At 36.9% G+C, this 26,765-nt stretch overlaps 3 protein-coding genes across 4 annotated transcripts; 1 reads left to right on the forward strand and 2 right to left on the reverse strand.

Moving 5' to 3' along the window:
* Window positions 1–2,530: 2,530 nt before the first annotated feature.
* Window positions 2,531–3,079, reverse strand: LOC122304705. Its single transcript, XM_043116975.1, has one exon. The coding sequence runs from the start codon at window positions 3,077–3,079 to the stop codon at window positions 2,531–2,533; it is 549 nt and encodes a 182-aa protein (XP_042972909.1).
* Window positions 3,080–11,829: 8,750 nt separating this feature from the next.
* On the forward strand, window positions 11,830–17,022 carry LOC122304063 (transcription factor VOZ1-like). 2 transcript variants are annotated; one of them, XM_043116098.1, is made up of 4 exons: window positions 11,830–11,980; window positions 12,590–13,008; window positions 15,162–15,750; window positions 16,021–17,022. In XM_043116098.1, the coding sequence occupies exons 2-4, from the start codon at window positions 12,631–12,633 to the stop codon at window positions 16,533–16,535; spliced, it is 1,482 nt and encodes a 493-aa protein (XP_042972032.1). In that variant the 5' UTR covers window positions 11,830–11,980; window positions 12,590–12,630; the 3' UTR covers window positions 16,536–17,022. The 2 variants fall into 2 exon arrangements, with proteins under 2 accessions (XP_042972032.1, XP_042972033.1); XM_043116099.1 differs by lacking the exon at window positions 11,830–11,980 and adding an exon at window positions 11,984–12,127.
* A 1,061-nt stretch (window positions 17,023–18,083) lies between these two features.
* Window positions 18,084–24,629, reverse strand: LOC122304061 (acyl-coenzyme A oxidase 3, peroxisomal-like). The gene is made up of 13 exons (XM_043116097.1): window positions 24,014–24,629; window positions 23,356–23,473; window positions 23,145–23,252; window positions 22,850–23,022; window positions 22,626–22,725; window positions 21,652–21,726; window positions 21,332–21,462; window positions 20,572–20,707; window positions 20,374–20,493; window positions 19,690–19,836; window positions 19,509–19,613; window positions 19,223–19,324; window positions 18,084–18,468 (listed from the first exon to the last, which is right to left on the reverse strand). Exons 1-13 carry the CDS (start codon window positions 24,469–24,471, stop codon window positions 18,220–18,222), a joined length of 2,022 nt encoding a protein of 673 aa, XP_042972031.1. The 5' UTR covers window positions 24,472–24,629; the 3' UTR covers window positions 18,084–18,219.
* Between the last annotated feature and the right edge of the window lie 2,136 nt (window positions 24,630–26,765).

The raw sequence follows: 26,765 nt of genomic DNA on the forward strand, positions 1-26,765 counted from the left end.
CAATTTCCTGGTTCAGTTTCCTAGTCATCTCTTCCCATAGCTGTTGAAAATCAGAATAAAATCGTTTCCATTTCCTGAACAAACTTGTCTCCCCTCTCCCCCCCCCCCCCCCCCCCCTAAAAAAAACATATGCTATTGCAAGACAAACCCATAAAACATGCACTATTGTTTCTTTTCTCTTTCACAAACTTGGCAAAGATTACTCTCAATAATGTTCTTCCTGAACGGACTATCTTTTGTAGGGAGTATGTTGTTTAGGCATTTCCATATGAGCAATTTAAGCTTGGTTGGGACTTCTAATTGCCAAAGATCTCTCCATCTCAAGTTGTTGCCCCCACCTGTTAAAGGTTCCCCTGAGCTCCTATTCAACAGTTTGGTTTCCATGAAATAAGCACTTTTGACTACGAATTTTCCTCTTTTTGAACCAGCCCAAATCCTTCTGTCACTTACCCCTCTTCTGTTAATAGGTATAGAATATATGAGCTTTGCTTCTTCTTCCTTAAATATTGATTCCACTAGGTCTATCTTCCAAGAACTTCTAGCTTCATCGATCAAAGCATCCACTCTAGTCTCAATATCCAAAGTGTTAACAGGAGTTTGAACCTGGAAGGTCACAGGCCTTGGAAGCCATTTTTCCTTCCAAATTCTTGTACCTCTTCCATTACCCACCCTTCATACCAACCCCTTCTTTAATAGCCTCAAGCTCGACCAAAGGCTTCTCCATATAAAAAATGATGATCCTTTTAGCTTTGCATCCATTACATCATAGTTTGGGAAGTATTTCTGCTTGAAAATTTGAGAGACCAAGGAATGATGATCCTATATCATTCTCCATACTTGTTTTGCTAAGAGGGCTCTATTGAAACTGCAGAGATCCCTAAAGCCCAAACTTCCTTGGTCTTTTACTGAACCCATATACTTCCAAGTCTTCCAATGGATCCCTTTGCCATCACTTCTATGACACCACCAAAACCTGGCCAAGAGTGTTTCAGTTTCTTTTAAAAGCAAAACTGGCATTTTAAACACACTAATAGAATAAGCTGGGATTGCTTGCAAAACACTCTTGATAAGCACTTTCTTCCCTACTGAGGATAAGAATTTGGTTTTCTGGCTGTTGATTCTTTTCTAGATCTTCTCCTTTAAGCTTCTAAAAGTTTCATATTTTGACCTTCCTACCACAGTAGGGAGACCAAGATATTTGCTGTAATTATTGCACCTAGATCCATTCACTTGTTGCAAAATGAAATCCTTGGTTTCCACCTTGGTATTTGAACTGAAAAACACATTAGTTTTTTCTTTATTTAATGTTTGGCCCGATGTTTTCTCATATTGATTCAAAATTTCATCAAGCTAGTACCATTCCACCAACTTTGCTCAACAAAAAATTACATAGTCATCAGTAAAAAGTAAGTAGTTGATTCTCAATCCACCCCTGGTCACAACCAACCCCTTGATAAGACCACCCGATTCAGCCTTGAACAAGAGAGAGTTGAGACCTTTTGCATAGATTAGGAATAGATTATCTCAGTCCTCTTAAAGGAATAATGGTCTCCCCTGGTTCCCTATTAATGATAGTAGAATAAGAAACTGACTTCACACAAACCATCATTAAATCAGTCCATTTCTTGCCAAATCCTAACTTAAGCAACATAGCCTCTAAAAAGTCCCATTCAACCCTTTCATATGCCTTGGACATATCTAGCTTTATGGCCATCGATCCCTCCCTTCCTTTTCTTTTTTTTTTTTGCATGGTATGGAGTAGTTCATAAGCTACCATAATATTGTCAGTTATGAGTCTATTGGGGATGAAGGCACTCTGGTTCCACAAGATCACCTTGTCCAGCACACATTTCATTCTATTTGTCAAAGTTTTAGAAATCAATTTGTAGATAACATTAATTAGAGAGATAGGTCGAAATTCATATACTAAGTTAGGGGAGTTTACCTTGGGAATTAAAGCTATATGAGTATGATTTAAGTCTCTTGGCATCTTCCCTGATTTTAAGAAACCCAATACAACTTGAGATACATCCTAGCCCACTATCTTCCAATTTTCTTGGTAAAAACCTGCACTGAAGCCATAAGGACCTGGGGACTTGAAATGGGACATTTGTTTAAGTGCCTTCTCAACTTCTTTCACTGTAAAGTCCCTTTCTAACTTGTCGAGCATTTTAGTTGTAATCCTTTGTTCTACCCCCTAAAGGCACAGGTTAATTCAGGCTGAGTTAGCCTGTGTAGATTTGAACACTGTAGAAAAGTATCTTTTAAAGCCTGAAGCTATTTCTGCCTCCTCCTTCAATTATGTACCATCCATATCCACAACTCTTTTGATGGTATTTTTTTTCCTTCTCTAGTTCACACATGCATGGTAATAGTTTGTATTTCTGTCTCCCCCAGTCAACCAGTGTCTCTTAGCTCTTTGTCTCCACCTTGTGTCTTCTTGGGTCAACAGAAAATCGAGCTCTTGCTGTATCTATTTTTGTTCTTGTATGTTACCAAGTCCTTCTCTTCTCTGTAGCATGCTTAAAAGCTATGTCTTCTCCCTGATGGCTTTGGTTCTCTCCCTTTCTAAATTCCTGCTCCACTTTTTGAGCCCCTTCTGTGTTGATTTCAACTTACTCATCACCTTCTCCAAACCCCTCTCCCTCCCTTTTGTGTTGTTTTGCCAAGCTTCAGAAACTATTGCACTACAACCCTCCTCGTTATTCCAACTTGCCTCATACTTGAAAGAAGAATGAAAGCTGCAAACTGAACACCTTCCAATACTGCATTGAAGAAGTATTATATTGTGATCAAAACGAAAGGCGGGTAAGGTCTCCACTGAGTATTTAGAGTACTTTCTTTTCCACATAGCATTGGCTATAGCTCTATTAAGCCTCTCTTTTGTGAAAGTCTCATCTTCATGAAGGTTGCACCAAGTGAATTTGTTTCCTGTCCAGCCCAGATAGTAAAGATTCCCCTCCTCCATCATGTGCCTGAACATGCCCATTAGTCTTTCAGTTCTAGGATTTCCCCCCACCTTCTCTTTCTTATACAGCACCTCATTGAAACCTCCAATAACTCCCCACCCTCCTTCCATAGGCTAGAAGGATAATAATAAATCTCAAGTCTAAAAGCAAGACAATAGCCACTTAAAATTGCATTGTTCATCATTCACTATCACGTTAATGTGATTTTGTGAATAATTAACTAGCTCTACTAGGTCCTGCTATTTCCATAAGAGCATAAGTCCTCCACTCCTTCCTATCGCTTCCTCCACAATACAACCATTAAACTTAAACCTCTTTGCAACCCTTTGAGCTTTTACATATGACAATTTGGTCTCCATGATAAAGACTAGATTGGGCTTCTTGTCCTTTACCAACAGACAAAGGCTTTGAACTTTCTGGGGGTTCCCAAACCCCTGACAGTTCCAACTTAGAAGTCTCATATTTCCTGGCAGGGTTGGCTTGCAACCGCCGCCATTTCCAAAGGAGAGATAATATCATTTTGCTTCTCATCCAAGATGGATTTTTTGGATTTTTTTTATAGGGGTAAAGCTAACAATGCTTACCTCTGCATTCCGTTTGTCACCTTGGAAACAGGTAGTTACAAAAAGGGCAATTGGTTTCCTTAGAGCTCGAGCTTGGCATTTCCATTTGTGGGCATCCCCCTACCTTGGTGGAAGATGAGCTAAAATCAAATTCTCGTCCCCCTCAGAGTCAAGTACACTAGCCATTTGGACTCTTGAAACCGGGTCATTGGGCCCTAGATGTGTTGTTTCAATTAGGTCCATCCTACCCTCTGATTCCGCTTAACTTTGTACTTTGTTGTCTGCATCTGACCTACCTGTTTTGATGGTCGTTTGGTTCTGTGTATGGGAAAGGTGGAAACGGAATGTCCCCTGCCCAAACCTTTTCCCCACCACCCTTCTTCCATGCTACTTTCAGCAGCCTCCCTCTCTACCAGACCACCACCTTTCACTGAGAACTTCCCCCCCTCTCCTTCGCCATATCTATGTGGGTAAGTCCCTCGCCTAGCAGTACTTTCAGCTTGAAGCCATGCCCCAAACTACAACTCTGTAGCTCCCTTTTCTTCTTGACCCACTCAGTGTGCTAGACATCCCTACTCTCCATGAAGTATCCAGCCACAGTGAAAGCAAATTTTGGGTAATTTCTCATAACGAAAGTGCACCCATTGCTTTGACTTCTCAACATTGATGAAACGGCCCCTGGGAATGGGCTTATGCAGTAATAACTCCACCTTCACACATAAATATCTCTTCCATCTTATGTCGTCATCTTCTGTGTCAACTTCAATGGCCCTTCCTACCGAGTTTCCAATCTGATTACCCCACCCCAAAGGCATGCAGCCCAATGGCAAATTGTAAATTTGCATCCAAAACACTTCCCGATCGAAAGCCATTTTCCCTAGCCTCATGATTCCATCATAAGGCATGATTAGGAACATAGAAGTATCGAAGGACTTCAAGAATTCTGTACATATTTGCATGTGTCCTGAAAGTAATGACAAACTTTTTTTTTTCTACTTCTTGAAAGATGGCCCTTTTACTAATCCTCCAAACTGGCCATTGTGTTGCTGATCAATTCCTTGTCCATCACTCAATCAGAGCAGAATTTTCCTATCAAACTTTTTTCTCCTCTGCGTTTAATCTCCTCACTCCCATGTTGTCAACTATCAACACCTTTTCCTCCTCCTCTGTCAACCTGAGTTTCCTCCACTGGTCCTCTAGAACTTCTATCCTAAATCCCTCTCCACTAGACATTATTTGGCCTGTCTAGCGAACGAATGAAAATAGGCAGGATAAAACTATTTCACCACCTCTGGTTTTGCCCAACTCTATCCAGATAGGAGACTGTTGGAACTAGAAGTACATGTTTTAAAGCTTACAATACAAAACTTGTATATGAAATCATCAATATTAGTTCAACTTATTTGTTTTTGTGCATGCATGAGTTTGAGAAAAAAAATAGATGGGAAAAAATATGTATAGAGGGTATATATTTTTGTTCCACTTAACATCCTATGTATATAATAGATTGGGAAAAAAAAATGTTATCAAGAATGTCATAGATAAGCTCAAAAGTGACCAAAACAGATTGGGAAAAATTCTATATAGCCGAGCAAATTCAAAAAAGTGACAAAAAACGCTAGATTTTTCATAGCCTCCACGATATCTCTCTCCCTATACAAAAGAATGCCTAATCAAATGCCTAATCATGATTTGCCAAAATTAAGGGGGAGTACCATTACAATTGATCCATACAAGAAAAATAAAGAAAATATCCACCTTTTTGCATGTGCCCTACAATTTATCCAAACCAAGCAGAAACTATTATAATTAATACAACCTAGTACAAACACAATAATATCCGTGTATTTCTATTCTCGACCCTTCGAAAAGTTTGTTCGACCTCAACCTTCTAAGCATTTCTCTCTCTTAGTTTATCTTCCCTTTGCTGCAATGGGCTTTGCTATCCATCTTTAAGTTGACCCTTATACACATGTTTGTATCTACCTTATCTTGTTGCAAGTTGTATCTCTGAAAAAATAAATCTCATAGAATCCTTGACATACAATACAGTCCCACAATGAGCACAAAGAATAGGTGCCTCCAAGGATTGTTGTTGGAAGACCTACTTAAGTTGCTTTTGGACAATTTGAGAAGAACTGATATATCTACTTTTTTCTTTGACGTGTATTCCTAGAATTAAAAAATATATACATATTGTGGCAAGGAAATTGTTCCTAAAAGAAGCGACTGGCATCTCTTACTACATGAGAATTAAAACAAAGGAAAAATTAAAGCACTCTAACACCAAGACCATAACCATACCATCCTTATACATGAGCAAATGTTAACTGGAATTATTATAGCAGCTCCATACTAATAAAGTTAGGTAAACTTCTTTGTTGCAGGTTAATAATACTTTTCAAGTTAAAGAAGCTTAACTATAGCTACTTTCTCTGGTTAGAACTAGATTGATGTAGATCTTAATAACTACTATAAATCATTTTGAAACGGGTAGCTACATCAAGTAGATTTTTCCTAGTACGATAAATTTTATTTTCAAACTGTATCTATAGAGCACTATTTCCAATACTATTTACATTACAGACCTATTGGGACAAGTACTACAACCTTTTGAATATCAGTTATCATGTGAATTTATGAAGTATGTTTATGTTTATGGGATACATTACTTCTGGGACAAGCACTGTAACCTGTTGGGACAAGTACTCAAAGAAAAAATATTTATCTACTACGAATATTGTATATTATTAGTTGCATGCTACGTTTATTGCATATTTATCCGTCATGAGCGGGGGCAAGTATACCAAGTAACCTTGTATTGCATATCTTGACAATTTTAGTTCTGCCAAATCCCAAGTAGAATTTGGTGAACATGGTGTAACGCCCGTCCTTGTGGTAGGATCTTTAGAAAATGATTTTAAGAAAGACAATGGAAATTACCATTTATTTAAAAATAGCTATTCCTTTCATGCCAGGATACAAAAGACTCCATGTTTATAAAATAAAATGTACTTTTTAATTTAAAGAGAGTTACAGTAGAAAACATTAAACTTTATGATTGAAATTTTTTCATATAAACATTGTGCCTACGCTTTCGTGCTCATCCACTTGGGTCGTATTCGTCCTGACGCGTACTGCTTGTCTTGTCCCTGGGAGGGCACACATAAAACTAAAATGAGTCGAAGACTCGTAAGCATTACTTTATACAGTTAAAATATAATAACATAGATTTTCAGTCATGCATTCATCACTTCATATATACTATACTTAAAACATTCATTCATTTAAAATATTTCGAGGGTGGTTTTTCTTGCAAATGATTCTCTTTTGTAAAACATTTCTTTTCTTTCCTAAAACATTTCTTTGCGCCTCATGCCTTCATTTTTTAAAGAGTTTGAGCATACATGCATCTTTCTTAACATACATACATTCTATCTTATCACTTTCCATTGGCCATTACACACTGTTACACCCTGTGTGCTAAGGTTAGCGGTCTTCCTTTAGACCCAAACTCCACCTGTGGCTATGGGTTAGGAATCCCTTTTTAGTCAGGGGGCAGCACTGGGTACACTACCAGTAATACTTACCCAACATTGCAATCTGCCTAGTCCTTTGGTACCTGTTCATTCAATCGCGGCCTTTACGTATTTAAATACATTAAATCTTTCAGTCCTTTCATTCATTCATTCAATTCATTCAATTTTTTTAGTTCTTTTCATTTATTCTTTTCAGTTCATAAATATCATTTAAAAGCATAGGCTTAAACTCGAAATTTAAAAATAGTCTTTGATATCACATAAGCATCATTTAAAACATCAGTCCATGGCATCATTAAACATCATCTTTCAAGGCATCACTTAAAACATTAGTTCATGGCATCATTTAAAATATCAGTTCATAAGGTCATTTTAAAACACTTTCTTCGCGTTGCTTAAAACATCGCTTAAAGCAAGAGGCATAAGCCTCACATTTCATTTCATAAAAATACGTCCAATGCTTACTATGTATAACATCCATTCACATGCATACACTTAATACTTTAAGGTGCATAAAAATGGACTGCCAAGAAGGGCCCATTACATACATATACTTGAAGACTTGTACTTTGAATACTTTCTTAAAACATCATTCGTGTCATTTCGTAAAGAAAAAACATTTCGTTTTCATTTTCATATCTTTTAGAAAACTCTAGAAGAGTATGAACGTAATACTTACCTGAACTCCATGCCATACTCATCTTATGCAGTCCATTCATGTGTGTGTCAGATGGTAACCTACATGCATATACATAACATTAATGTCATTCTCAATTAGTACATAAGCAACTAAACTAGAAATAGAATTACACCTCACTTGGAAACACTCTCCTTCTATCTCGTGCTCTTCTATGTCCTTTGCTATGCTAAAACTTTCGGGATCCACTTACAATTACTACCTCTTCCAAACTCAACGTTCTACCTCGAGTGCTTATCTACTAAAGTGAACCTCCATAATTCACCTTAGGGTTAAGACACTAAGACTTTTGTCTTACTCTCCCTATTAACAACATTCCGATGCATGACTCAGATCGACTAAGTCACGCATCCCAATCTTAGACAATATACATGTTACCACCTTCATGCATCCTACCCACACTTCATCCTCATTCCCATCCATACATGCCACATGATTTTAAGCCAATTTGGAGGATTAAACATCGTGTAACCATGCTTAGGACAGATTACCCATTATATATGTTAAATCAATCCAGCACACATGTCTCACCAGATGCACATGTACTTTACCCCCTTATCACCTAAGATCAACATATATTATGTTGAACACCAACTTGCATAAACAAGCTCCATACTCCGATACCAACTTCTACTCAAACCCAGTCAGCAAAACTTTCCTACTTCTCGGCCCTTTACAAGTTTAACCCAACACTTACACGACAAATCCCCATTCACACTACACCTCCGTCTCATCATGTAGCTCGAGGCTAATCCCAAGCTACATCGTGACACCCGTTACTACGGCAGGGTCACATCACAATTACTTTAGAATACTGTTCCACAGTTCCTGACTCTACCCAACACGCTCTGCATTTCTCAATTACGCCATCCAAACCTTCATGACACTCCATCTGGTGCATCACGACACCATATAGAATGCACTCTACATAAACTCCCTTCTATCCACACTACGCCACACATTACTATGACACGCCACATGGTGCATCGCACAACATAGAATACACGCCACGTGTATTCCCTTTACAATACTACGCCACATCACTACTACAACACATACTTCACAGCATAGTCCACAACACTACATAGCACACCACACAACTACACCCAACACTTCACTATATAGCGAACTCCATAATCAACCAACATCTAACATAAATAATGAGAGAGAGAGAGAGAGAGAGAGGATTATACCATCGCCGGGATTAGCCCATGCGTTGCTCGCTACCCATCACGATCAATGACGTTGGAAGAGTCGTACGTGGTGGCTAAAATGAGTACAGTGGCTATCTCCCACGTAAGGTGGCGGTTTGGGCTTAGGGAAGGCTTGGAGTGGTCTTGGGAGGTTCATGGTGGTTGGAGTGGCGGAGCACAGCGGAACTGTGGGTTTCAAAGAGAATCTGTGGGTCTTACACAAGGGGATTTGGAGGGGAAGCTTGGTTGGTTGTTGGTTGGCCATGAAGGGCTTGAGAGAGGTGCGGTGGAACTGCGATGGCGAGGAGGAGGCAGCGCTGTAGCTGGCGAGCGGTGGATCTAGGCCAAATGGGTGGAGAAACCCATTGGAGAGTGAGGGAGCGTGAGAGAGATTGAGGACTTGGCTGGCATGGTGGAGCTCGAGAAAGAGTCGTGGTGGTCAAGGGAGGTGCTCGATCGGGCTAGAACTAACATACGGCAGCGCTAAGGCCGTCGATGGTGGTGAAGCCATGGGCGACCCACTGCGGGAAAAGGGCAAGAGGGAGAGGAAAAGAGGTTGTCATGGCTTGGGTTCCATGGGGGAAAGTTCACCAGTGGCAGGGGAGGCCATGGATGGCGGTGAGGTGGCCTGGGTGACAGCAACGGTGGTACACGAGTAGAGAATCCGTGCGTGAAGAGAGGAAAGGGAGAGCTTACGTGGGCTTCCAGTGGCTGGGGGGTGGCGCCGGAGGCTGCTGGAAGGTGGCCAGCATGAGGTGGCGGCCAGTGGTGGCTAATAGTAGAGCTGGGATGGAGGAGAAGGGGTTCGGTGGAGGGGATGGGCTACTACTTGTGCAAGCAGTGAGAGAGAGAGAGAGAGAGAGAGAGAGAGAGAGAGAGAGAGAGAGAGAGAGAGAGAGAGAGAGAAGTGGGAGAGAGAGGTTAGGGATTTGGGTATTTAATCCAAGCCCTTTATCTTGGAATCTTCAAAACGATCTAACGGTGGGGAATTAAAACACTGATTTAACTTAAAAATACTGGGAGGAATTAAGATAAAATATTATTTAACTAAACTTTAATTTGTAAAATATAATTTTCATCCTTAATTAAAAGATGAAGTTTTGCTAATTATTTTTAATAGAATAAAAATATTTAATTAATTTACTATTTAATTAATTTAGAGTTTTCAACATAATTTAAATCTCATAATATTTTTATGACTAAAATCATTTAATTAAATAATTTTCTACAATTATAATATTTTTGTAGCTCTTCAAAAATATTATAGTTGTCTTACTTAAAATCAAGCTTGATCCAATAATATTGGAAATATCACATATAAATATTTCTTGGACATTTAAAATATTCGAGGGTTTTAAAACACTAGACTTACTTTAGAATTCGCTTGATATATTTAAAAACATGTCATCGAAGTTTGGCACACAGAACGAGACTCGTGATCATCAGAGAGAGAAAGGAGCGGGATATTACACATGGCTATTGTATAAACCTCCCAACTCTATTTGGCTAGCGAAACCATATTAAAATTTTCAATATCTCTAAATCCAAGCCCACCACAAGCTTTAGATTCCTCTAACTTGCTCTAGCTTCTCCAATGGATTCCTTTCTCATTTTGATTATCACCCCATTAGAACTTAGCCATTAAAGCTGAAATTTCTTTACACAATCTCCTTAGTTATTTGAACATACTCATAATGTAGGTGGGGATGGCCTGAAGTATAGCTTTAATTAGAAATTCCTTCCCTACTTTTAATAGAAAATTGTTCTTTCTGCTGTGTATCTTGTTACAAACTCGCTCTTTTATACTCCTGGACATGTTTTACTTAGATTTCCCAACAAGAGCTGATAGACGCAAATATCTTTCATAGCTACCACAAGCAACCCCTTCTGCTTCCTTGGTTATTGAATATCTAGTTCATCCAATAGTGTTTGTGCTAAATAAAATATAAGTTTTATGCCTATTGAGAGACTAACCTGAAGCTTTTTCATATACATGCATAATGGCTTGAAGCTTATTCCATTTTGCCTATAATGCTCTACAAAATATACACAGTCATTAGCTAACAATAGATGGTTAATCCTTCGCCCTCCTCTAGCCACAACCACCCCTTAATATTCCCAATGCTCTCTAAATTCTGTAGTAGAGAACTCAAACGTTCGGCACAAAAAATAAACAAATAGAGGGTGGGAGTGAATCTTCTTATCCCCTCAAGTTGGGTATATCCTCTCACTTAGCTTACCATTTACCAACACTGAATAAGAGATAGAGTTGACCAATTTCATAATCAATTTCATCCATTCTCCTCAAAACCTATCTTTTTCATGATTGCTTCCAAGTATCTTTATTCAATAATGTCATATGCATTGGGCATATCTAGCTTTAATGTCATGCTACCTATTCCTTCGTTTTGATTGGGCTTCATATTATGAAGCACCTCATATTCCACTATAATATTGCCAGTGACCAACCACATGAATGCATTTTGTGTTTTTGAAATAATATCATGAAGAACCTTTTTTAAATGGAGTATGCAAGACTTGCACACCCTAAGACTGTATTTAAAATTACTTAATACATTAACGTGAAGTTATGTCAATTTTTATTTTATTTTTATAAAATATCTTTGTAAATGCAGTACTTGTCAATAAAAAATATGTTACTTATAAATCATGTATAAATATATCTTTCTACTTATAAATTGACGTATAATTACAGTTTTGGAACCTATTAAAATTATAGAAAAAAATTCAAACCAAAAATACATTCTCATTAAAATATGTAAAAATATATTTTTAAATTATAGATTATTTTAGTTTTGATTGATGGTATGATTATTATCTTTAATTCTAAGGAAGTAAAGGGAAAAATATATAAAAATATGAGTATTTGATATATCGAAAAAGAGAGATTAGGAATTGACCTCTGGAAGGTCTTTGCATCTTTATACAGCCGTTGCTGTCTCCTCGTCGAAGCTCTTTCAGATTTCGGCAGCAAAATATTTCTGTGCTATACTTTCGGGTAAATCCTCGAGCTGTATCTCTGATTTCCTCCCCCGCCCCCGCCCCCGCCCCCGCCCTGCAACTTGGGGCACAGTTGCTTCTGAGTTCTAGGATTGAGAATGAATTGGTTTTTACTGACATAAGCTACAACCTTAAATTTGTAGTGGTACGGTGATTTCATTTTCGCTTCCTTCTCTTATTCTTCACCTTTGGCATCGCTCTCTGTATGGTTGCTGAGAAATAAAGGAAAATAAAAAAAAGCACCAAAAGTTTGGGATTGAGCAAAATCATGAACTTCAAGAAATAGGGAGGAAAAAATAAAAACAGAATTTTCTTCTTCTTTTCTTTTGTTAGCAACCCATCAGATAATCTTTAGTTGGAGTTGGCGTTTTACACTTCATCTTATATTGTTAAGGTTTTCGGTACGATTTTGAAAACCGAAACAGCTTTGTTAGTTTCAAATGATAATATTACAAGTTTCAAACCTAAAATAACTTGCTTTTGATGCATTTTCTCTATGCCAGATAGTCTTATTTGATATTTTCTTCTCCGTTTTTTCTTTATTTTCTGTGCTGCATCTTGGGTGATTTTGGTATGGGATCGTTGACATTGGTTTTGTGAAAATTAGCTGTCTTTCTGCGTTTCTCAAGATTTTTCTGGAGGGGATCGATGCAGAAGGGTTCAAAGAGCAAGTGCGAGTCTGCGTCGCACCAGCTCTTGAAGGAGAGGGCTAAGAATCGGGTCAACGACCTTGAAGGGGTGTTCAGCGACCTCCAATCTGCAAGGAAGGAGAGTCGAGCTTATGACATTGTGGTTTTAGAGCAGCAAGTACATCAGATGTTGCGAGAGTGGAAATCCGAGCTCAATGAGCCATCCCCGGCTTCCTCTTTAGTTGCATGTAGTTTCAATTCTGAGGAATTCGCACATCTTTTGCGACTTTGTGAGGAGGAAGATGATGCAATTAGTCCATTGAAGGAACTGGCTCCATTGAAGCCTGAAGCTGGCCTTCAAAATCTCCATGCAAGCAATTTAACAGCACTTCAGGAGGTTGGTTTTTATGTTTTCATGTGAATTCAGAATCCGGAGGGATAGTTTAGTTGTTGTCTATTTTAGCAAATTCTTTGTGACTCCTTTTCAATTAACACAATTATCCCTGTTTTGTTGAGTAAATTTCCAAAAATAAAATAATTTTGAATTATGTATCTTATATTTAAGTTTGCCGAGGGATTAGTCGGAACACTGTTTTTGGATACCCAGTGCCAATAAAATCCTCACTTTAATCAGGTGTACAGTTCAATTTATTTTTATATGATTTTTCAGAGCAAACTAGAGAATTACATGGTTTGCCACTTTTCTTATGCATGCATTGCTTCATTATAATCATTGGTTTTTGTATTATGCCTTACGCTTTGTCTGTTTTAGGCTTTTTGGGCCATAACCACACGTTAGATTCTTGAAGGACTAGAGATTTTAAAAGTGTTGTAAAGTTGATTACTACTACTACTACTACCACCTCTCTATTACCTGATATTGCTTACCTTTTTAAATGAATTTCCTTAATACACAATGGTTCTTTCCAAATTTTGTGGGAATTATGGGCCAAGTTCTGAATTAGATAATCAGATTAATGGCATACATCTACCATTATAAATTTCATTTGCTGACCAGGAAAATTAGGTGACCAAAACATGAAGGAGAAAAACCTTAATGTGGAATTTTGAACCTGAAACAAAATGTTTGCAACTTTCCATTACTTTCATATTTTTCATTAGTGTTTGGAAACTTTTGGTGTTTTTCCTTTTGTTTGGGGAGATGATCACCCTGGGTGTCTTTCTAATGTGGAATGAATTTTTGAGCGCATTGACTTGCAGTTTATTTAAAGTTCAGTTATATATTTTGATAATTGTTATTTTTTAATTGAATAAATGAGTCTATTAGAGTACAATTAGGATTAGGTTCAGGGAGAGCCAAGTTAGGGTTGAAATTTTGTATTTAAGTGTTTTATCTCTTCATGAGTTTATTTAAATAAAAGTCCTAAGTATATTATTAGGGCTCCTGTTAATTTAAGCCTCCTTTTTACTTCAATAGAGGCAAATTTTGAATGGAATAAAATTGGTTGAGAAAGTGACTCTCTCCCTCTTTCCAGAGCTTCTTCTCTATTCTCGCTTGCTTCTTCTTCTTCTCTTATTTCATCCGTTTCTTTTTTCTCTTTCTCTTATACTTTCTTCTCTTTATTGTGTGTCCCATATAGCTTTCGGTGAGATTATAATATAAAATATTCCTATACCATTCACCCCAAAAGCTGAAGCCTATGAGTTTAGACCCATCTATGCAAATGTTAACCACTCACTCTCACACGATATACTTCCAATGTGAAACTTGATATGTTTTTACGCAAGTGTATAATTATCGATCCCTTCATGTGTGAGTCCATCAAAACATGGGTACACTCCCTCTTGAGTGGAAATCACTTTACTAATCCTTCTACATTGCTTCAAATCTTTATAGGCCATTCATTCAGACAATCACCATATTGTGAAACGCCCATCATTTTTTGCAGCCCTTGTCAGCGAAAGTTACACCTCGGAGAGTGTTTTAGTGGACCATGGTACGCATTGCAACATCACTTAGGCCCAGTTTGGTTTTACAAACCTTTCGAACTATCTCATCCCATCTCATCTCATCTCAACATCCAAACACTATTCAAACTCAAAACATTTTTCAATTTCAAATTTTCAACTTTTCAATTTTTTCATCTAGTCATTACCTAATCATTACAACTTTCCCAAACTTCCAAACAAAACACAAAAAACAATTCAACTTTTTTCAAATCCCAAAACAAACATAATATTAAAAAATTATATTCTAACCCTATTTTAACATTATAATTTTTTTTATTCAACTTTTTCTCTCATTCAAAACCCCATAAAAATAGTAACTCAGACCATTTTACTACTATTCACAAATTATCTCACTACAATTCACAGATTTATCATCTTATCTTATCTTTGTAACCAAACGAGGCCTTTATGTGCTCAAAGATAAGCTTTTGGGCCAAATGGTGTCCTAATATGGTACATCATAGTCCCACCTTTGAGAGTGTCCGAAACGTTTCCCCCGCACCTTGATATTTCGTGTTACTGTTTTAGGATGTAAATGGTGATAGATGGCTGATGAGCTTCACTCTCAATTCTTTCCAGGATCTTTGTGTTAACAAACAGCCCCAAGAACATACCTTCCAAGGGTCTGATAATTGCAAAAGCTCATTTTCAAGTTTGCAGAACAAGGTGGCTAATAACTTGGATTTTACTAATTTGAATTCTCACGGTACCAACATACAACAGGAGTTCAATCAGAACCCAGATCTCAACAACTCAGATTTGAGTCCTGATCTGGATTTTCTTCAGTTAAATTTACAGCAAGACTTTGGCTATGGGCTTCTTATTGGAGCGAATGAAACCAAAGAGTGTGAACCGAATGCTATTCCCAACATTTTGCCAAATATCTGCCCTCCACCGTCTGCTTTCCTGGGGCCAAAATGTGCTCTATGGGATTGTTTTAGGCCTGCTCAGGGATCTAACTGGTGCCAGGACTATTGTAGTAGTGGTCATGCTGTTCTAGCATTGAACGAGGGTCTCCCTGGCAGGACTCCAATTCTGAGACCTGGGGGAATTTGTTTGAAGGATGGTCCATTATTTGATGCTCTTAAATCTAAGGCACAGGGAAAGGAAGTGGGCATCCCTAAATGCGAAGGTGCTGCTAATACAAAGTCTCCATGGAATGCTCCTGGTAGGCCTACTTCTGTACATCCTTTTCATTTGGTTTTTCTTTTCCTTTTGGACTTCGTATATGCTTGTCAGTTATATAATCTCATATATCCATTTTGCAGTATGTCTGCTTATATCTAGATATGGTTTATATACTGTGATGTGGTTCAGATTCATTCAAGAAATATAGTCTTTGCGCATTTAATTACGTACCTTTTCAGTGAGTCAGTCGGACATACTGAGTTATTTATATTTATATAGCTTAATCAATTTGCTCTGTTTGATAATGCAGAGCTATTTGATCTTTCTTTCCTCGAGAGTGAAACAGTTAGGGAGTGGCTCTTTTTTGACAAGCCTAGAAGAGCATTTGAGAGTGGCAATAGGAAACAGAGGTCATTGCCAGACTACAGTGGACGTGGTTGGCATGAATCGAGGAAGCAGATGATGAAGGAATATGGGGGGCAGAAGAGGTCCTATTACATGGACCCACAACCTCTTGGCTGCCTTGAGTGGCATTTGTATGAATATGAGACTAGCAGCTATGATGCTTGTGCATTATATAGGTTGGAACTCAAACTTGTTGATGAAACAAAGGGTCCTAAAGGAAAATTAACATGCGATCCGCTTGCTGATCTGCAGAAGAAGATGGGAAGACTCACTGCTGAGGTTTCTCCAGATAATGGACATCCCATTAAGGGCAGGATAAAGGCTAATAAAAAGACTGATTCTATGAAAGCCATTTCTGCCCAAAATGAGATCACCTCTACCTCTGAATCCCCGCCCTGCTCTAAGCCTTCCAGTACTTGATTGAGTTTTATAGTACATAATCTAGTAGTTTTGTCTGCATCCAGATACGAGTACATAGAATGTAGAAGGTCTGCAGCAGCTTTCTACTGTAGAAATTGATCGAGTTGCTGAAGTATGCTGGCATATATAATCAATATATTAATTCTGGTCATCAATGGCATGAACCTCCCATTTCTCATGGGGGAAACATTTCGTATTTCTAGAGTTTTATATGGAGGTTCTGTTTGCATTTCCTTGTGAAAGCTGATGGGTATGCTCCAATTTCAGATTGTCGGTTATAATAGAGTACCAGAGGCGCCTCTGCTTCCTAAAGTTTCCGAACCATGGGAGTATGACGCTAACAATGATTGACAGAATTGTATAGGGAACACAAATTGTCTGTATTTGTTTTCTCCCTGCATTTTGGATAATTTATTGCTGGCTGTATGGTCTACGTAATGAGAATTGTGAATGGTGTTTTGAATCCTATATTGCTGGTTTCGATCTAGTTTGATTGTCAACTGTACATCTTTTACATCATTGAGATTGTTATGTTAAATGTAGAAGTTTTACATCATTGAGAGGATGTTGATCCTTGTCACGTCAACTAATAAATAGTATGTAGAAGTTTTTTATAGTTTTTTATAGTTCAAATGGATCTTACAATGGACAATGTGTCCACGCAAAATTTGTAAATGACAAAACTTTAAAAAATAGGTAAATAAAATAGCTTTGTGTAGTGCCCTTGCTTGCTTCCCTTTGGGAGTCACCCTTACCAGGAGTTGAATACAATAGCTTGGTTCCCTTGATACGCATCACCCCAATAAATGCAAACGATTTGCATTTCAAACACCACCATCATGCCACGTTACAAAATGCTCATTGTTAGAAACTTCATATGGACCATGATTTCACTCGCAGAACCTCCTGTGTTACAAGGTTGATAAGGAAATTCCTATAGACCATAGGTTTGGTCTGTGAGGGATCCCGAAAATGACAATGACAAGCGTGGAAATCGCCTACATTGAAAATAGGACTGAATTACACGTCAACTGGCGCTTCCGACAAGATATGCATTAGTGCCGGGCAGCTTAACAACGTTGAAAGGGCTCTAGCTGTTGGAAATGCTACCATTATCATGTCTCTTGAAATTCAAGTTTTAACTGTTAATAAGAATATTAAAAAGATCCCGATGACCGCCCTAAACATTTGAAACTGAGCTCAAGGGATTTTGATGAGCAATACAGGAACAAAGGTCCCCATGTGCTCGTATTGTTGGTTATTGAGCCTCGCTTGAAAAGCTGTAGGTTGTTTCAAAGGCTGGTGGAATATGTTAAAGTGTGCAATGCGATTAGTGGGGAAAATTGGAAGGGGTCGGGTTAACCAGAAATAATAATCGCAGATTTAGCTTTTGTGGAAGATAAACAACTACATCTATTGCCCTTCGATAGCCTAGAACTCACTTGGACCACTCAATGCAGCAACTCTTAGGCAGTCAATTTTGATTCCTTTCGAAAGTACTACTGAACACCCTACTCATGTTCCCTTAACTTCTTATTAATATAATGCTTGCTTAAAAAATAACATATATTATTATTAAATAGTCATATGAAGCTCGCCCTCAACCACATTCTAGGTAGAAACGTTATTCGAGCCATCTTATTGACAGTAAATTGCTGCAAATGCGAGGAATTATAATACCTAGCTAGTGATGAACTGAAGACCAAGCATTTGCATCAATCCAGTTAAAAGCTATAGGGCTCAGAAAAGCGTCCGGGATGCCAAAGGAATTAACCAAAGCAAGTGCATGCGGACGGAGTTCACTGCATACTTTTGTCACCTCTTTCCTCACTACAGCAGCATTATCAGTCGTTAAGTACCCATATCGGAGGAAAGCAGCATCTTCTTCCAGGCAAATCAACGCATACATGGATCGCATGAGACTTAAGATATCCTGCAGGATAAGCACAAGCACATATTCAACAACTGACCTTTTTCTGGTTCATTAATTTTGCATGCTCCCACATTAACAACATAAAGCTAGTTGCACAAACTATGCACATTATAATTGCAAATGTGGAATGTGATCGCAACTGAACCAAAAATACCCAAAACTTCACTAGTATCCATTGAAAAGAACCTCTGATCTTGGTATTAGGAAGTTTGACTCAGTCACTGAAAATTCTTATGACCCAAAGAAAGCCAAAGCCAACTGGGCTTGACACACACAGTCACTGAAAATTCATATGATTCAAAGAAAGCTCAAGCCACATCTGGGCCTATACCCTAAAGGGCTAGTCAATTTTATGAAGGAGAGGAACTTCTCCCTCTAAAGCAATGTGGGATTCCATTCACCACCTTTCTGTGCTCAATACGAAGTATTACACTCTCTCCTGTAAATCTCTAGTGTCCCCTCATTAGGCCATTCCATCATAGGTGGAACGTCTCAAGTCAAACACATCTTATTGAATTTGGCTCTGATACCATTTGGAACAACCAAAAAGAAAGCACAAGCCATATTTAGTCCTATATTCCAAAAGAATTAGTTATGTACATAACATTCTTCTCAATGCTTCAATGACCACCAAAAACAGCAAAGGGAATTAAGGTCCCCTTGATGAAGACCATGAGAACTACTCAAAGCTTACAGACTTCATCATCAAAAAGAGGTTGTTATACAAACATAAGAATCTGTTACGAAGAATTACCTTCAATGGACCAGAAGGTACAGTTGCCTCAGCCTCTATAAATGTTTGCAGTATTATGCGTTCCGAGAAAGCTCTGCCCAAGTCTTCTGCTAGTTGATAACTCTGGTGTAGGGAAGGGTAAACAACAATGTAGGCATGAGAGAAAGAGAAGAGAGATAAAGGGGGGGGGGGGGGGGGGGGGGGGGGGGGGAAGAGAGATAGAGAGAGAGAGAGAGAGAGAGAGAGAGAGAGAGAGAGAGAGAGAGACAGTTAGTTGAGATTTAAGTAACAGAGGCTAAGTTCTCACCAAAAGGAAGGCATACTCTTTGCTTTGTCCCTGAGCTTGATATTTTGATACTTCGGTAGCAAAACGATGCAGTAAATCCCGCTCTCTTAAGCAGAATGCATTTACCTGATGCATACAGGTGGTGAGAAATATCTACAAACTTAAACATACAGAGCAGCAAAATTAGCTAAATTTGTATCACCTGGAATTCGCTGCACCTAACATTAGAGCTTGTAAGCTGAGATGGGATGACTGGGCAAGGTTTATTCATGTGTTCTAACCCCAATCCTTTAAATGGCTTGTTTCTCTTCTTAGTTGCTACATATTCTGAGAACAGTGCCTTGCTGACCTGCGCAGACATATTCACCTTGTCAGTTCCACTGGTTCAGCAGAACTCCACCAAGATACAACTGAGAAGAATAATACTTAAATCTAGTATTACTAGTTTTTACAATTCTAAGCATAGAAAGCTACGACTATAAAGAATCAAACAGTATAGACTCTTCTAAATGTTGCTCAAGCATCATGAACATATAAATTCAGTGAGACAATTAATATTAATGAATATTAGCTATGGACCATGTTCAGTTATAGAGACGCATTAGTAACTGAATAGTGAAAACAAAGGGACAGGTTAACCATACTCAATTTAAAACAAGTTCCACAACTCAAAGCCTTAATACTTGCAGTTACATGAATCAAATCTACATAAGATCACTATTATACCAAGTAGCACATAAGCAATGCCTCACACACCGCAAACACTGTCCCCCTTTACTGTTTTAGTTTAAGGTCTCCCTCTCAGACAATTCACAAGTCCAGCCAACAAATTCATTCTTTACCGAATAAATTTCATAAAATTAAACAAAAATATATACTTAACTACCTGTTGCATCAGAATATTGTTGTCCCCCTCAAAAGTGGACTGCACATCATATTCACTTTTCAGATGACCTACACGATTTTCAGTCTTCAGACCTTGTCCTCCACAGGCCTCACGACATTCCTAATAAATTCATTAATTAAACTTTGGCACTTCAAATTATATAGAATAGTCAATTCCAAATATAGTTGAAGTTCTGACCTGAAGAGTTCTCATATTATGCCAGGTGAAAGTAGCCTTGTACGCACTTGAAACAACATGAATGATTTTGTTTGACTCGGGAGTTCTCTTCACATATATCTTTTTCAAGTCATTTCCAGCAAAACTCATAGCATACCTGGAGTACATAAAGAAGGGAAGGGGGTTAGCAATGCGTTAAAATAATATCAGTAATTACAGTACAATGATGGCTAACCTAATTTGCATATCAATTACTAAAGCCATCAAGCCCTGAATATTCAGGATCTAAAAGCATGCTTCCTTTTATTAAGTACGTATAAGATAAAAGCTGCTTGCCAGAAGATCAAGCCCAATTTAATTTTTCAGAGGGATAACCCTTGGTATGAGTCATTGGCTTTGTCACAGAAAGATTAATTCCAAGCTTGCTAACTCACTCACATACAAGCAACCTAATAGCATTAGAATATTTGCATCTAATGCCAAAAGTGAAATTTTATGAATCACCATGCCACATATAAAGGGATCAGTAATCCAAGATTAAACACCAACAGGATTTAACCACTTGCAAAAAAGATTATATCACAATATCAATTTAGCCGATAAGATGTGCCCATAAACAGTCCAAGAACACGAACTACACTAAGCTTCACAAATCAGTAAGGCAATACACAGCACGAAATTAACCCACACGCATTCTAATTTGATGTGCAGGAGAAACAATTTACTTCAAATTGAGTTCCGAAAGATTTTATTAGCAATATTCCATTATTCTAACACATACGTCTTTGCAAGCAGAGGCAACAGTCGTCGTTGATGACTTGGGTAATCAAGCAAAAGAACTTCAGGCCCATTTGGTGTGACAGAGAAGGCTCGCCTTGTCAATGAGTACCTTATGGCAATTGCTAAGCTAGTCTGGAAAGAGATATAATATCAAAGATCAACTACCTATCAAAAAATAATATCAATGATAAACTGAGTTTGGTAAAAGTTGCACACCCCAAGATTACTCCATTTTATTTATTTTTGGTAAGTTGTACTTACACAAATGGAAGATTGATTTACAAACAAAAACATGTACCTAAGCTTCGACTAAGACAATACCTTGGACGAGTAAATTGCTGCGATGGCAATATTCACACGGCCAGTTGTCAAAGGGGCCAAGAATGCTGCAAATCTCTGGAAAAAATTGTTACATGCAGCAGACTGTTAATAATATTAATGATTCAAGCACCAAACAACTATTTGCTCCTACATGATAGCAAGAAAAACATGTACAGACTTTTCTTTTAAAGAAAAAACAGAGAGAGAAATAATTACCATATAGGTCCATGGAGTTTACCCTAATTACAAACTGGTCCCTAGGGTAAAAATACTAAGCAGCGTTTGATAAATTTATCTCTCCATCTGCTTTATGTTAAATGTGTGGTGAAAAATGCTAGCGTGACAACTACTTTGTAACGTTGCAATTAATCAGATTTCAGCAAGTGGAAAATTTCAGTCACAAAAAAAACAAATATATATATATATATATAAATAACAGTCACCCAGCCACATAATCAAATAAAAACTCAAAGAAAAACCGATAAAAATTAAAATAAAAAATTAAACACTTAAAATAAAATAAAAACTAAAAGAAAAAACTTAACAACGTAAAACTTAGAAATGAACTAATATTAGAATAACTCTAAAAATTGTGGATGGTTGCCTTTTTCTAATTAGTTCTTTTGTTACTATAGTATTTTAGTTTTTGTTTTGTTTTTTAACATAGTTTTTTAATATTTCTGCGAATACATGGCAGGGTGACTGTATTTTTTAATTTATTTATAGTGACTACATTTTACAGTGTCCACACTTTATTGGTTGTTGCGTGGCAATAATAGACATGTCAAAATTTTCTGCCACAATTTTCACGAAGTAATGGAAGGGATCAATTCATTGTACGAAGCTTATTGGAGGATTAATTTCTAGATTTTGTACAATGGGGGCCAATATTTAATTAGGGAAACCGCCAGGGACTTATAGAGCAATTATCCCTAAAGAAAAAGGAGGAAGATATATAAGAAGACATAATCTACCTGATCTGGATCTTTTATGGCACTCAGATATTGCCCATCTGGTGAAACATCAGCTACTGAATTCAATAAGTTCTCTCTGGGGATTCGCACATTATTGAACCTGAAGCACATTTCCAAACCGTTTGTGCTTTATATTCGTAGTTGTAAATTTAACTAAAGAGTTCCACCACGACAGTCTTTTAAAGATTATGCAACGTGCAGCAATAAAAATTTGTAATTATTACCATATTCGACCGTTGTCAACACCATTTAAACCAATTTTATGACCACAATCAGCTATTCGGATGTTTGGACAGACATTGCCATCTGCATCCCTAATCTGGGTTATGAATGCGTGGACTCCTTGATTCTTCCCATTTATCTTGAGCTGAGAAAAGACTATGGTGTGTGTCGCATGCTAAACATCAATAGATAAATTTTGTGTCAGTGTAGAAAAATCGGATGTAGGAGTGTATACATTGTTAAAAGAAATTTCAAGAGAGAAATTAATAAAGAAGATAGGGTTTAAAAAGTTCCCACTTTAGCTGCCCCTCCAATCCAATATTTCTGGGCAGATTCACAGGGTGTATTAATAACAAACTCTCCGCTGTTAGAATCATAAGTGGTGACAGTTTCAATTCCTCGAACCTGGGATCATCAGCCAAGGAAACAATTGGTGAGAACTAAAAAAAAACAAATGGAAAGCTGCAAGGGTCGAACACCCCACACTGATTAAAAAAACTCCACATACATTACTCCCATGCCCTAATTCAGACATCGCAAAGCAACCCTTGATTGTATAATTTTCAGTGTCCGTCAGCCACTTGTCATGATGGCTCTTTGTGCCAAAGAACTGGATAGCACCTCCCCTGTAAAGAGACAACCTAATGATTGAAACCCTTCTTTGACCCCAACCATATCAACTACAACTGAAAAGCAATGATCGAAATAAATGGCCGGCATCTTGTACCTATTTTAGCGACCAAAGGGAGGTTAAGGCAACAAACAGCATCCAGTCCCGAACAATTTAAAACCTTATGTTAAGATATCAACTTATATATATATATATATATATATATATATATATATATGTATTAAGTAAAAACGATTTGTATATCATTAAAATGTGCCTTGACATAATTTGGTTTCGACTGATAACCCAAAGTTTGGCTTGTGAATAGGGTTCATCCCTCATATTGATCCCTGAAAGTTCTATTAGGCTGCATTTATTTGCGCACAAATGAAAAGAAAATAAATTTGAATTGAATTAGAAAAATAAATTTCATTTCAGTGAAGAAACTTTAAATATAATGGTGCAAAATCGATGGATAAATTAAGATACCATAAAAGGGCGAAGCAGGATAGGTAAAAATCTAAAGTTTATATTCAGGGTCCATCAGTAGACATACCACAAAAAGAAATGAACTCCAAGCTTAATCGCGAGGGAATGATCATAAATCCCAATAACCTCAAGGAGCGCGAACCTCCTCATTTGGGCCTCGGGCGAAGTGTCCGTAAGCCAACCCTCATAGACACCTTTCTCCAACATATACCAAATCCGCTCCATGGTGACCTCCCGCTGCTGCTCCATGGGCTGGTTATAGTCGGGCAAGACAAAAACTTTGGCGCCCCGCGGTAAAGGGTTGAAGAGGTGGCTCTGGGTGAATAGGCCGAAAAGCCAATCGCGGTCGGGAATATTGTGAGCGTCGAGTAATATGCGCATGTCGGTGGGGTTGAAGGACAAAGGTTCAGCGACGTCAGGGGGAGAGTAGTTGACGCAGTGGTTTGGGGAGAGCAGTCCGGGCGGTGTGGATTGGAGGAGAAGGTGATTACGTAGGACCTGAGTGCGCCTGGTGACTTGCTCCATTTTCGTATCAGAGAACTCAAAATGAAAAAATGGTTAGGGGAGAATGAACTTCTCTATACACGGATCAAACGGGAGGAATTCAACTCAATAACAGGAAGGAGGGATCTGGGTGTTACGCGCGAAAAGGCGGTGGACGCACGCAACTAGGATGGTTGGTTGAAACTTGAACGAGAGGTCTGCTCCTTAAATTATGAGGTTGAATTTTTATTATTATTTTTCTCATTTTTATTAATGTGACATGTTTTTGTTTTAATATATAATTAATAAAATATATATTACATCCCTAGATGGGACTATAGAGAATAAAAATTTGCCAGCTTAAAGTATGAAAATATGCCTTGTTATGGTGCCTTTGGGACATGATCAGGTTGTGACAAATCTATGTTCCTCAAAATTAACCATATGCATTAAGTTAACCATATCTAGATTCAAGCTTTAGAACACTGATGTTGAATTAATAAATTTGAGATATACAAATGAATTATTGTTTTTATTTTAGAAATATATATCTTAGTAATCTTGAAAGTGACACACTGATGAATATCGATAACGTTCTATTTCAATATTCAAATCAAACTGACGACGGAATCCAAAATTTTAAGATAAATTATAAATAAATAAATAAAAGAATTGTCTTGAATATAACTATTTCAGGCAGCTTGCACCCCATGATTGGCTTTGTTACCAAGTATATATAAATCCATCCTAATTTTGAATCATTCAAGTCATGCATGCTTTCTAAACACAAGGCCTCTTTTCAGGGCGGGCTCAATGGTAAGGCGATTTAGACCATTACCTAAAACCTCCATCCTAGGTAAAAGCTTCTAAAATTAGAAATGAGGTGTTTTTTTTTTTAAAGAATAAAAACCATTTCATTAAATAAATTTTATATTTTTCAATGTGTGCACAATCTCATAATACTAAATTTAATATTTAATATAATCAATTATTTATATTTTAAATAATTTTTTAAGATTTTCTTAAATTGAGGTATAAAATTTACATTGATGCCTCATTTGAAGTTGTAGTATTAAATATAAATGCACAAAAAAATTTATTTAAAGATTTTAAATAAAATTTCATTTTATTGAAAATTTTGAAAATATTTCATATAATAATTTATATTTTATTGTATTATAATTACGAATGATTAATTTAAATTTCACCTCAGCCCTCTATTTGTATTGAACTGCCCATGTCTCCTTTATGCTTAGCAACATGGATAGCATTCCAAGCTCGAGACACAATTTTTCAAATAATTTGATGTGAAACATGAAGTTTAATATATCTTTTGGTTACACAATTCAAATGATATGAAAAAAAAAATGATTTGTTGAAAGTTAAATAAAATATTATTATAATATAATTTTTTAATTTTTTTTTAAATGAAACAATAATTTCATTAACCCATCAAGAAATAATATAGCCTTTATCTCTCAAAATAGCCGCCATAACCTCACATGGTTCTTCTTCTATCCACACATTCATAAATTAGACCCTTAGCAAATCGTGCAGCAACATGTTCTGCCGGATTGTCCCCTCTCTTGGTAAACGCTACCTTCCAATTAGTCTACATTTATATTAGTTTTATTTAAGATTTAAAAAAGTTAAATTATTTATTATATTTTATTTAAAAATTTAAAAAAAATTATAATAATTATATAAAATGAGATAATTTAATTTTGTATAACCAAACCAACCCTAAAGATTAACAATAAAATTTCAGAAGAAAGATGTAAGATTCTATTTAATAAGAGTAGTACTACTTGCACTTACAGACTTACAGTTTTAATTATAAGACTCATTTTATTAATTTTTTTTTTTAATTCAAATTTTAAATTTCAAATCTCATAATTTTCAACATATCAAAAATTGACAACTAAAAAAATAAGTTAAAATTTTAAGCATATTTAACATTTTCCATTTAATAATCCTTTTTTGAACCCCTAAAGATTAACGTACTCAAGAGCTGGCTTATTGGAACCACCGAAAAGAAAATGGGATGTTTTAGGTATTTCTCAATTTTTTTTTTTAACAAATAATACTAATTGCAAGATTTAAACCCACAAATTTTATACATAATTTTTGTAAAAATATGAATCTCATTTACACGATTACATTTTTATCTATAAATATACAAACTTTATGCAAAGACTTTTATAAATAAATAAAAAAATATGGTTCCCGACTTTCACATTTAAAATTTATATATATCTGAAATGGAAGTTTATTTGTTTCAAAATAAGAAAAAGAAAATTTAGAGAGAGAGAGAGAGAGAGGGGCGGCGAGTGATT

Source organism: Carya illinoinensis, chromosome 3 (genome assembly GCF_018687715.1).
Source record: "Carya illinoinensis cultivar Pawnee chromosome 3, C.illinoinensisPawnee_v1, whole genome shotgun sequence".
Classification (NCBI taxonomy): Eukaryota; Viridiplantae; Streptophyta; class Magnoliopsida; order Fagales; family Juglandaceae; genus Carya; species Carya illinoinensis.